The 12,008-nt window shown below is 34.5% G+C and overlaps 2 protein-coding genes across 2 annotated transcripts; one reads left to right on the top strand and one right to left on the bottom strand.

Moving 5' to 3' along the window:
- Positions 1-5,275: 5,275 nt before the first annotated feature.
- Positions 5,276-5,934, bottom strand: LOC129799370 (uncharacterized). Its single transcript, XM_055843190.1, has 2 exons — positions 5,667-5,934; positions 5,276-5,602 (listed from the first exon to the last, which is right to left on the bottom strand). The coding sequence occupies exons 1-2, from the start codon at positions 5,811-5,813 to the stop codon at positions 5,369-5,371; spliced, it is 381 nt and encodes a 126-aa protein (XP_055699165.1). The 5' UTR covers positions 5,814-5,934; the 3' UTR covers positions 5,276-5,368.
- A 47-nt stretch (positions 5,935-5,981) lies between these two features.
- On the top strand, positions 5,982-7,107 carry LOC129799369 (palmitoyltransferase ZDHHC16A). Its single transcript, XM_055843189.1, has 3 exons — positions 5,982-6,018; positions 6,139-6,350; positions 6,454-7,107. The coding sequence occupies exons 1-3, from the start codon at positions 5,997-5,999 to the stop codon at positions 6,889-6,891; spliced, it is 672 nt and encodes a 223-aa protein (XP_055699164.1). The 5' UTR covers positions 5,982-5,996; the 3' UTR covers positions 6,892-7,107.
- The last annotated feature ends 4,901 nt before the right edge of the window (positions 7,108-12,008 follow it).

Below are 12,008 nucleotides of genomic sequence, written 5' to 3'. Positions count from 1 at the left end.
GGTAATCTCTAAAATATATCCAAAAATGAAAAAAAAAATGCACGACGCGTTCTTGAGAAATCCCAAAAAACATGGTTTTGGAGGGGAAGGGGAGTGTTAGGAGAAATATGAGGGGCATGTTAACGATCCTTGGGTTGACTTATGGAGGGGGGGGGGTCCCTCTAAGGTCCCATGTCGCTATCTCTTACCGTTTGGGCTGTAGAGCTGGCGACAGCTGGACGGACAGATGGACAGACGCAGAAACTGCGTGACGAAATTTATCAGAAATCGTTTGAAACGTGAAAAGTGGTTGACAAAAGTGGTCTCCGAGGGATATATAATGCTGGCACAACATTCCATGATGGAACAAGGCCTTCCCGCAAGGGGATTTCTAGACATGCATTATAATTTTTCTTGTACGTGATGAGGTTGTCAGTCCCATGCCCGTGGAATCAAGTGCAGTGAAGCTCACTGGATGCAATTCGAACACCTTTAACGCCAGAAAAATTCCTGGTGACCTAAAGGGGATTGGAACCCGGGATGGAAGGTGGAAATTGGGGGGGGGGGATGAAAAAATCTAGGAATTATCAGTGGTGGCCAAAATAATAGGAACAATTTGTAAAGCTTTTTTTTAATTTTTGTATCTTTTCCCAACTTGTTGCTATAACTTTGATGTAGAAATCTTCAAATTATTAACATTGTAGAATAAAAGTTATTTTGTCCGCCAGAGGTCTCTATATTGATCAGAATACATAAATACTGAAATTCAATTCGGACAATAAAATAGGAAAATTGTCATTTATAGTTTCTAATATAGCTTTAGTTCCACTTATTCGATTTATAGTTCACATTAATTTAGTCAAATGAAAGTGGTCATATTGTACGTTGTTAAAACAGAATTTCACTACTGACATCACTGACATATTCTGTGAAAAATAGAGACCTCTTGCGGTGAAAACAATATGTATTCTACGTAAGGTAATTATTTGAACATTTCTACATCAAAATTATTTGAACAAATTAGAATTAAAAAAAAAATACAATAGAAAAGGTAATGGTTTTGGCAGGGGTGGTCCTATTATTTTGTCCACCACTGTATACTGCTCTCTCCGTAGAGTTCGAGCAGTAAAATCCAAATTAAACCAAATCTGTTGAAAATTAGGCCCTCCAGAGTAGTTGAACTTTGACCTTGAATAATTCAAGATGGAGATTTTTTAGGTCATAGGTATGTTTGGACGAAACGTTCGCCTGGACCACCTATAACACATATCCTATCAGTCATTTTTGAAGTCGACATGTCGATCTTGGCTACCTCCAAAACGTATCCAAAAGGCCAGGGCCAATTTTGAGAAAATTGAAAAAATATATGTAGGGTAGTTTGGGTAAGTTAGTTCACTAGAGAATGTTCACTTGAGGGAGACCAGCGAAGACCGGAAGTCATTACCTCTCATGTTTTGACAGCCAGGATGGTGAGAAGTTGAAAAAATGGATTGTGGAAACTGTTCTCTCGTGGAGTTCGAGCTGTTAAAATATTAGGTCGGTCAGACCAGGTCAGACTTACAGACCATCCGCACCATCCACTTATATGTCCGTCCCTATTTAAATTTCGCTTACTGTATGTCGGAGATAAATCATAAAGAACTGTCTAAACTTCCCAACTGTTCCCTAATTCGTTTCTGTTTATCAGTACCACTGACTGGCAAATTTCGAGTTATAATTTTTCTATATAAAAATTTTTTATTTTATTTATTTTTTTTAATATTAAAATTTTAAATTATTAAAATAATTTACTAACATTTTAAAATAATGATAATGATGATAAGGATAATGATGATAACGTGATTGTTCAATCACGCCTTTTTACATTTTTATGTTAATTTAATAAATATATTCAACTTTTAGTGCTGAAATTAGCGCTATTGAGAGTCGGATTGATACCCGAAATAAAATGATTGTTTTGAAAATTATTTGCTTCTTTTTGTCAATTGTCTTATGTAAATTTTGTATAAAGTATAATTTGCAAAAAGCGGCAACAAATCATTTTAACTGCTCGAACTCCAAGAGAGAGCAGTTTTCACAATCCAAATTTTTTTTTCAAATTCTCACCAACTTGGCTGCTAAACGATGAGAGATATTTACTTCTGGTCTTCGGTGACCCCCCACAAGTCAGCATTCTCTAGCGAACTAACTTACCCCAAGTACCCCCACCCCTTCTATCCCCTCCAAAAACATGTTTTTTGACTTTGCAAAAAATTGGCCCTGGCGATTTCAATGATTTTCGGATATGTTTTGTAGCTAGTCGAGCTGAACATTTCATTCTTAGACACCTTTCACCGGTTAATTCGCCATCTTGAATTATTTAAGGCCAAAGGTCAACCGCCCTGGAGGGCCTAATTTTCAACGGATTTGGTTAAATTTCGACATTTTTGAAAGATATATTAATTCTGAACCCGACTGCATCGTTCACAATTGGCAGTGAATCGGTAAAGTAATAGCCCTAATTTTAAAATACTGTTTTTCGCACTGTTTCAGTCTTTTGACCCATATAAAATTCAAACGGTAAGAGATATCGACTTCCGGTCTTTGATGACCCCTGCCCAAATGACATTACCTCGAAAGTAATCTCTTTCGTTTTTCCCCCTCCCCCTTCATGCGTCACCTATCCCCCTAAAATACGTAAAAAATGAGGTTTTTCTAACATTGCAAAAAATTGGACCTAGAAATTTCGATGATTTTCGGATATGTTTTGTAGTTAGTCGAGCTGAACATTTCGTTCTTAGACACCTTTCACTGGTTAATTCGCCATCTTGATTTATTCAAGGTCAAAGGCCTTATTTTCATCCGTTTTGTTCAATTCATTATTTAAAAGGTTAATGATTTTTTGAAATCCTCTTCTTGAGCAATTTTCAACTTCAAGCTAATTTTGTGGTGATTGACAAATTTAATTCGACAATAATTTTATATGCACCAGACAAATTTGCGAAAAGGAATATAAGGCAGAGCTCCTTCTCGGGAGTTCGAGCAGCTCGCAAAGCCTCAGACGCTTTGCCACTCCTTTTCATTTAGAATCGATCCTTGCAGAGCTACTCTTATTGATGCAATTGATAAATCTAATTTTAAAAGTGTATACCCAACAAGTGAGTGTAAAATAGTCTTCAGATTTGAGGTTTAATCCAGTTCCCGATAATTCGGATCAATTACCTTTAATACAGTAGACTGTCACTCAATCGCCTCTTAATCGAGCAAAAAATTTTGTTGACAATTTTCACGTTTAATTATGAAGCTAATTCGCTCAAATTCGCTGTAGTTCTTCCTATTTGATCGCGATTCTTTATAATTGAGCGCTTTTTGTGGAATTTACAAAGGCTTCGACGCCTAAATCTATCGATAAACGGGATGACATTTTGCCCCAAATGCCCAATTGAGAGAGAGTCTACTGTATAGTACATCTAAATAAATCAAAATATTCACAAATTTCTTGATCTCTAGAAAATTGCAGTTCGTAAAACTTAGATCTGACACCCATATAGGGTAAATGTGCCAAATTTCGGCATAGTTGCATGCAAGCGTCAAAGTCTCAAGTTTGAAATGTAATATTTTAAATACAAATTGATTTTTTTTATTCTTTCTTTTGTAAGAGCGTTGCTTGGAACCTTGTTAAGAGTTTATCGTCTTTATTTACTCTAAAATCATTCTTAATACAAATGAATAAAAATAAAGACATAGTTTTGGTGCCGTATTTCGGCTACCTTCATTCTCATAGTTCCTTGCCCTTCGGGAATTTTTCCAATACAGTAGACTCTCTCAAATTTGGGCATTTGGGATCAAAATGTCACCCGAATTAGAGAGAAAATCGGACAAAAAACTATTTGAAATGCAACGATTTCTTATTCATCTACATACACATATTGATTTTACGTACTTAAATATGTTGTAAATATCATGAAAATCCATTAATAATGCAAAATCACATTAAAACTAAGACAAATCATGGCAATTTTGAGCATATTTGCTCCATTTGATAATCATAATTAAACTTGAAAAATGTCAACAAACTTTTTTTAAATTTAACTGCTGCCCGAATTAAGAAGTAGCCCGATCTTAAAAGAGCCGAATTAGCGAGAGTCTACTGTATCTTTTTCACGTCATCTCGTTTGTCGAAGCTGCATTTTTTGTTATTCTTTTAGATTGTATAATCTCTAGAGTACGTAAAATCTAAAAGTTCATGGAAATTTGAGGAACAAAAAAGGTGGCTGAAATTGCAAGCTGGCCGGAATTTGGCACACTTACCTTAACTTGGAAAGAGCGTGATATCTTAAAATTTACCTTTGGTCTACCCTTTCAAAACCTAATTCTTCCTCTTCTGACAATCTCACAATGAGTTTGAATTCTACTATTAATTTTTCATTTCTCATTTAAATGTATGGTGCTAAGATGGAGTAGCCAAATTTTATTTTGATCTTTAATCCCCGCCCTCCCCCCACACAAATGAATTAATTTATTGAAATATCTAGTTTTAAAATTAATAGAAAAAACATCAATTTTTATTGATCATAAACTGTCCGAATCGAATTTGGCGATATAGAGCTTTCTCAAAGGTTGAAAGCCTGCCTTAATGCAAAATGTTCAAAAACCGTACTAATGATATGAAGTATGAAAACTGACGTAGTGACTTAAACTTGAAGGCAGGACACAAATGTTCCTTCCGGAAACGTCAGTCCCCGACCAATTGGTGTAGCTATTATATTTTTAACGAAATTCAGAGAACAAATTGTTTCAGTCAGTAAGTGTACAAAGATTTGCTCACCATGATTTTTCCCTTTTTTTTGTACAATGTAATTTATGTAATAAAAATCCATCCCCTCTGTAGCCACTGAGGAATGCGTGCAGTACGCCGAGAGCTTTGGGAAACTCAGTATTTTTACTCTGGATTGAATCCGTTTCCACTAATGCTTCCAGAAGGGACATTTGTGTCCTGCCTGTAAGTTTGCGTAAATGATAGCACGTAAGAAAGATTTTTTTTTATAAAAATTTGCTCTTACTGGAACCAAATATTTCTATTGTAACTAAATAGGATGTTATTCCTTCATTTTGAAAATTAAAATTAATATTTTTAATGCCATATTCAACCTTTCATTGTCAAAATTAGAAAATTTCTTTCTTTTTTTTCTGTAAAATCTAATTTGTCGCGTTTGACCTAAAGTTTCGAAATCAGGTTTGAGAATCTCACTGGAAAAATGCGACTAGAAAAAGTTCAAAAATTCCATAGGAGAATTACTATAAACAGCAAATAACTTAAGTAAAAAAAAACAGGCTTTTAAGTTATAAATTTACAAATTTGTGTTTATTCACCAAATGGCACTCAACAGATCAAACATGGCCAGATGACTTAGTACAGATAATCACGGTGGGAATATCCGTATGGGAGGTTGTAACGGAAGTCAGTGGTGACGGCTTCTCCGTTCTTGTAACGGTAATCGTAGGGCAAGTGACGCAGGTTGTAGGTGTCCAGATGGAGGTCGTGATGGTATGTGCCATCGTAGAAGTGAGGGAATTCACCATTGTAGAAGCGTGGATAGTGTCCATCGTAGACGTGAGCATCATAGGCAATTGGGTGGTGAAGCTAGAAGTTCGAAAATATGTTAGTTAGAAATTGGTGGGATTGAAGAGGAACTTGGGTTACTGACTTCCTTGTGGATAAGGGGAGCGTCAAATCCAGCTCTGAAGAGAGCATGTCCGAATTTCTCACTGTGGACGAGGTGGTTCTCAACAAGTCCTCCAGATCCCATCACGGAAGCCACAAAGAGGGCAGCGAACACAGCAATAACTTTCATTGTTAGATTGGTTTTTTTTTGGTTACTATTAGTCAGCTGAAGAATTAACTGAGGAATGATAATTTTCTCAGTGCTGAGTTTGCTTTTTATGCATATTGAGGGTGATACATATTTAGGTCGGGTCTGGGTGGTGGGGAGAATGATCCCGGGGCGTCTGTGGTGATATTCTAGTTCATCAAGAGGATGACGACGGGGTGGTATGTGGGTAAATCACCTTGGTGAATAAAGTGGTGACCAGTTTTGTCCATTTACTACTGCTGAAACACCAACTTCCCCATAATTGTAAACTTTCAAATTCGTCACAAGACATTCACCTTTTTTCCAGCTTGGCTCAATAATTGCGTTGGATTTGGCAATCACCGATATTTCTTCCTATACATGGTGTATACAACACTAGGATCCCTTTTTATTATTATTTTTGGCATGGGTATTGGGATCAATTCGCTAGTGCTGAGCGATGGTGAGGGCTGGTTTGAGACTGAGCCACTTGAAGGGCATCCAGTTCGTTTCAATATTTCCGGGCATGCTTTACCAATTGTGAGTACCATTGCTGCAGATTTTTTTCTCCATTTTCTTAATACAGCCAAGTGCGAAAAAAAATCCACAGTTACTTGAGTAAATTCTGTGTTTTCCTGTGTAGACGGAAATGAATGAGTATGGTGAAGATGGAGTTATGCCAGTGCATCATGATCTTCCCGTTCCTCATGAATTGGGCAACAATGCTGCTAAGCATCGAGCCATCCTTTTTATGGCGATAATTAATGTTGCAGTGGTTCTTGCACTTGGATCTCTTAGTTTTTGGCATTCAAGTCTCATTGGCCGAGGAGAGACGAGTATTGAGGCTTACATCAATAGGGCAGAGACAAAAAGACTTACGAATCTTGGAAAATCTTATACAAATCCCTACAATTTTGGTAAGAAGAAAAATTGGAGGCTTTTCCTGGGTCTTGTAAAAGGTAGATCATGGTGGAGACATGTTCTCTTACCATCAACTCACAAGCCTGAAGGTACTGGACTTACATGGCACACCGTGTCCAGTGAGAGTCAATTGCTGCAATCTGAAGATGATTGGCCATAGAATCAAAAGAAAAAAAAAATATTAATAAGACCTAAGTCATTATAATTCGTGATATTCTTTTTAGCTACTTATTTTAGTTAATTCTCGTTCCTTAAATATCGTAAAGATCGTAAAGATGATTGCATTTTTTGTTTTAATTTTAGAGGACGTCAAACTGTATTTTTTCTCTGATGAAAATATTGAAAATGAGAATAAAAACTGATAATTACCAATTTATGTGGGTGTTTTATATCGTTGTCAAATTGGTTAACTTTGAAATCTGCGTTTATCTACCTCGTTTATTCATTTATGAATATATTTTCTCAAAGCCAGAATAACCTTCGACAATAATTAAATCACAAGGTGATATCCACGATTTCTTTATTTAGGAATATTGAGTCAGGATGAAGCTGAACAAAAGTACAATAATACACAAAAGCCAGTGATAAGCCTAGATCAGCTTATAGAGATGCGATTCCTTCATTGCAAATTTGGATTGTGGCAAACTCGAACGATATTTATACATAAATAATACAAATTTTGTTTAATAATTCTTAAAGTGTATGAAGCATATTATTCTTATTAATGAGGAAAATTGGATGAGAAATGAATAAAAGTGTCTGAAAATCTGAAAGTCGATTATCTCGGAAACGATGAGAGATAAAGGCCTCAAACTTTACATCCATTTAGAGCCTTTTTCAGGCTTGATATGTGCAAAATTTCACTTGAAAATGAAAAAAATTGGATGAGAAATGCATAAAAGTGTCCGAAAATCTTTAAAGTCGATTATCTCGGAAACTATGAGAGATAGAGGCCTCAATTTTACATTCGTTGAGAAAAATTCGTGCCCAGCGAAAATCCGCGAAAAACTTCGCGCCCCGCAAAAATCAGTGAAAAAATTCGCGCCCCGCGAAAATTCGTGAAAAAATACGCGACCCGTGAAACTCCGCGAAAAATTACGCGCCCCACGAAAATTCGCGAAAAAATTCGGGCCCAGCGAAAATCCGCGAACAAATTCGCGCCCCGCGAAAATTCGCGAAAAAATTCACGCCCCGCAAAAATCAGCGAAAAAATTCGGGCTCCGCGAAAATTCGCGAAAAATATGCGACTCGCGAAACTCCGCGAAAAATTACGCGCCCCACGAAAATCCGCGGAAAAATTCGCGCTCCGCGAAAATTCGCGAAAATATTCGCGCCCAACGAAAATCAGCGAAAAAATTCGCGCCCGCGAAAATCCGCTTGATTAATTAACTAAAACCATATCAATATTATTTTATTTATTTATTTATTATTTCCTATTTCTTATTATTTTAACATTTATGCTATAAACCAATTTAAATCAATATTTGTGGGCCAAATTTATGCTTTCATCAATAAATAGATCAATCCTTAAATATTAAGTCATTGAAAGACATGAAGCACATGAAGCGTGTTGTAATTTGAATGAACAAGTGTGATAATATTATTAGTGCAGTGAGTGCAGTAGTGTGCGATTTTTAACAATCTCACTTTACTTTTTATTTTGATTCTTTAATTATTTTCACATTAATCCAATACTAACACAGTTTATTTAAGTAATGTAATGAGTATTAAAAAAAAAAAGATTTGACCGTTGAAATACTTTCAGATACTTTAATTTATTTATTTTTCTTATTCAATAACTAAATTCATTTTGATATTGCAAGCGAATGGTGATACAAGCAATACCATTATACCTAAATTTCTTAAAAAAAAAAATAATAAAAAGAATTTACTAGCCATCTAACACAGATATTTTATTGAAATATAAAAATGTACCACAAACTTTTTGATTAAAACCACATATTTTGTTCGATGAAATTTTCATAAGTCATAGCATATTTGTTAAGAAATATATAGAATTATATTGGGGAAATGCTCATAATTTTGTCCAGTTTCTTATTTTGGACACTTTGAGGATAACATTGGACACTAAAAATAAATTGATTAAAATGATGGATTTTTATTCCAATATTTGATGAATAATGAATTCTATCTAAATATTTGTTCTTTTTGGAAGATTTTAACACTAAATACGTTAAAATTTGAATATGATTTGAGTTGAAATTGCTTTGTTGAAAATTCAGTGTGAGCAATTGCTTACGAGAAATATGACAGAACTTCGTGGCTTACTTCAGTCTTATTTAGTTTTGGTGAAGTACTAACAAAGTTTGTTCGCTGTTTTTGAGTGATATTATTGAATATTCATTGAATATTGTGTTGATTCACGTTACTGATGATTTGTACATTTGACCTGAAGTGAGATTTGCCTTGTGAATTATATTTTTCGTGTGAAAAATGGGAAATTTTTTAAGACATTCACCAGTGAGGTGATGATTCTTATTTTGGACAGGTGTTTTTCTCACGAAATTTCGTGAAGTTTTAGCTTTTGTGATGACTAGGTTGGACAAATGCCTGGAGAAACAAAGGAGCATCATCTCTACGAAAGAGATGTAGCGAGAAATGCCTTGAAAGGCTCCCGGAAAGGTCAGGGAATGAGCGAATCCGCACGTACTTGGAGCACCGAAGTCAACTCACTTTAATGAATGATAGGGTGGAATCACCAGTTCTCGCCAGTGCCCCACTTCTCGCCACTTACATTGAAATCGCTATTTTTCGCAATTTATGAAATAAATGAGTCGCAATTTTTTTGTATTGTTTCTGCTTCTACGCATAGAATCGAAAAATAATAATTATTCGTTTTGGATTCACGATTTTGATCACTTTTTAGAGGAATATTTTAAGCAAGTGCATCGAATCCAACATCTCTTACCAAATGTACTAAGTGTCGTCAAATTTTCATCAGGCCAAAAATACCTATTTGGGTAAATAATTTGTCTATTGAATATTTAATTGCACTTGTGGAATACATAAAATTTGTATTTAGTCAATTAATATTTCATTTTATATTATTTTTGTATAAAAATGAGGCATGGCGAGAAGTGGTAATATTCTGGAATTGATTTTACCACCTGTCGCCATATCTTTTCAATAGGCGACGCTAACTTCACTTCGTACATTCTCAGTTGTCAAATCTGCACTGTTTACTTTCTGCAAAAGCCCCATAATTTGATTTCTCAAATAAAAGTGAAGAAAAATCATTTAAAGAGAGTAATAATAAAGTGATCACAAGGAAAGAGAAATGGTGAATGTATTCTTTTCATAGCATTGCCTAAAATAACCGAGTGTGGTTCTTTTCAAGTGGGTGGCGAGAAGTGGTTACAAATTTTACAAAACTGGCGAAAAGTGGTAAAAAGTGGCGACGAAATGGTTATTTTTGCATTATTAATAAAAATCAGTTTTTTAAGTAGTCCAGCGTTATGTTCTAGGATTATTGTTCTCACGTATCTAGAGCCAATACATCTAAGTAACTTTGTGTCAAATTTGACTTATCTTGTAACAAGGATTCAAAAGTTATGATTAAATGAATTTAATTTTTTCCTAAACATGGCGATAGCCGGTTATTCCACCCTATGGAAAGTTTCCGGGCTTCTTGTAATATTCTATGTTTCCCTTACATGAACAGGAAGAGGACTTGGTAAGATTGGTTCATCAAATGAAGAACAATGGGCATCCTATTGAGGCGGATTAGCTGTCCAAATTTACAGTCGAGTTGGCCAAATTAATAAACAAGTTGTCCAAAATAAGAGCCAAGGTCACCTCTACTTATCAATTCATTTTTAAACGTATTAAAACTAATTTTAATAAAAATAAGACGATAAATAGCTTGCTAAGTTTCTAAACAACCCTTCTGAAAAGAGAGTAACAAGAAATGTCAATTAGTATAGAAAATATCGCACTTCAAACTTGGAACTTCGATGCTTATAAGCAGACTGTCCAAAATTATGAGCACTTCCCCTTCTCTTGATTAAAATATCACATGTCTTGCAATTCTAAAATAAAGAAAGCTTAAGCTTAAAGGTTTAAATTAAATCTTTAATGTCAAATTTAAAGATTTCCTATTCTCAGTTAAAAGTTAATGTGCTCAATCTATTTCAAACTTGTTTTAAAAATTTCTATATACTTAAGAATTTAGAATTTACTTCAAAAAGCACTCCCGATCAGCTTTTAAAAATTAAGAAATCTTAATAAATTTCAACATTTCAGTTTAATTATTCTTGAGTTTGGTACATTTAACAAAGCCAAATTTGACACTACTATAGCGATCGAAGAAGATGAATGAGCTTTCAAAGTCCGATTTCAAGAATTAACTATTAAAGATTTGTCTCAGAATTGAAGGAGGACTTAAAAGATTCTTAAAAAAGCATAAAATATTAAGCCACAAACCTAAAAATTGTTTTTTTTTTTTTTTGTATTTAAAGAGGCAGCATTATAATTGAATTAAATAATGTTATTTTATCACAAAATGAAAGTTCAATGGATCATTGGTAAATAGTCGATATAGAGAGAGAAAAAAAATGAAAGTAATATTTAAATTGAGAATGTTTATGAGTCATGACGATTATGGAGCATGGTTGTCAGAAGTTGACGTTCTTATCGTTTTTTAGTCACTCTAACAGTTAGAGAGAAATACAAATAAATTTAGAGATGTTTTCCAAGATGAATAAAAGCAAATAAGAAAAAAAATAAAACATCTTGTACCTCTTGGATGTCCTACTTCTCAATTTTTCAGAATTAAAAAAAATGATAATGAACGATAAATAAAAAAAGAGCCAAAGTCTATCAAATTTTATTGCATTTTAGGGAAAATTTACATTCATCATTTTTCTTGGAAGTGTTTTTACACAATGGGTATAAATGATTTTGTTGTAACAATTTTAAATGGTTTTCTTGGCCATGGAGAGGTGGCAATGCAACAAAATACAGGAGTACTATATTTGGTGAAGAAGCAGACTGAGGGTTTCTGGTTCAGGATAATATCTCTCACTGGATTTGCACAATTTTCGAATATTGTACAAACGCCACTGCCCAATGTTGTCTCACAGGGACTTCCAATGTCCAGATCATCATCGCGAAACGCAATTTTATCTATAAGGAAACAATGTATATACAGCACAATTTTCAATAACTACATAATTAATTATCATACTTATTCAATTACCTTGTACGGAGAAAATCACTAATTGCAGCAAGATGAACAGAATCGTGTGAGACATGACT

The sequence above is a fragment of the Phlebotomus papatasi genome, chromosome 1 (assembly GCF_024763615.1).
Source record: "Phlebotomus papatasi isolate M1 chromosome 1, Ppap_2.1, whole genome shotgun sequence".
In the NCBI taxonomy this organism is placed as follows: Eukaryota; Metazoa; Arthropoda; class Insecta; order Diptera; family Psychodidae; genus Phlebotomus; species Phlebotomus papatasi.
Note: the sequence above shows the minus strand (reverse complement) of the source record. Positions and strands in the feature narration are given on the sequence as shown.

Excerpts from the sequence above, each read along its gene's own strand:
- LOC129799370 (XM_055843190.1), bottom strand. The coding sequence starts at position 5,813 with ATGAAAGTTATTGCTGTGTTCGCTGCCCTCTTTGTGGCTTCCGTGATG. Across the intron at positions 5,603-5,666 it reads CTCCCCTTATCCACAAGGAA|CTTCACCACCCAATTGCCTA; the intron begins GTCAGTAACCCA and ends TCGAACTTCTAG.
- LOC129799369 (XM_055843189.1), top strand. The coding sequence starts at position 5,997 with ATGACGACGGGGTGGTATGTGG. Across the intron at positions 6,019-6,138 it reads GACGACGGGGTGGTATGTGG|CTTGGCTCAATAATTGCGTT; the intron begins GTAAATCACCTT and ends CCTTTTTTCCAG. Across the intron at positions 6,351-6,453 it reads CCGGGCATGCTTTACCAATT|ACGGAAATGAATGAGTATGG; the intron begins GTGAGTACCATT and ends TTTCCTGTGTAG.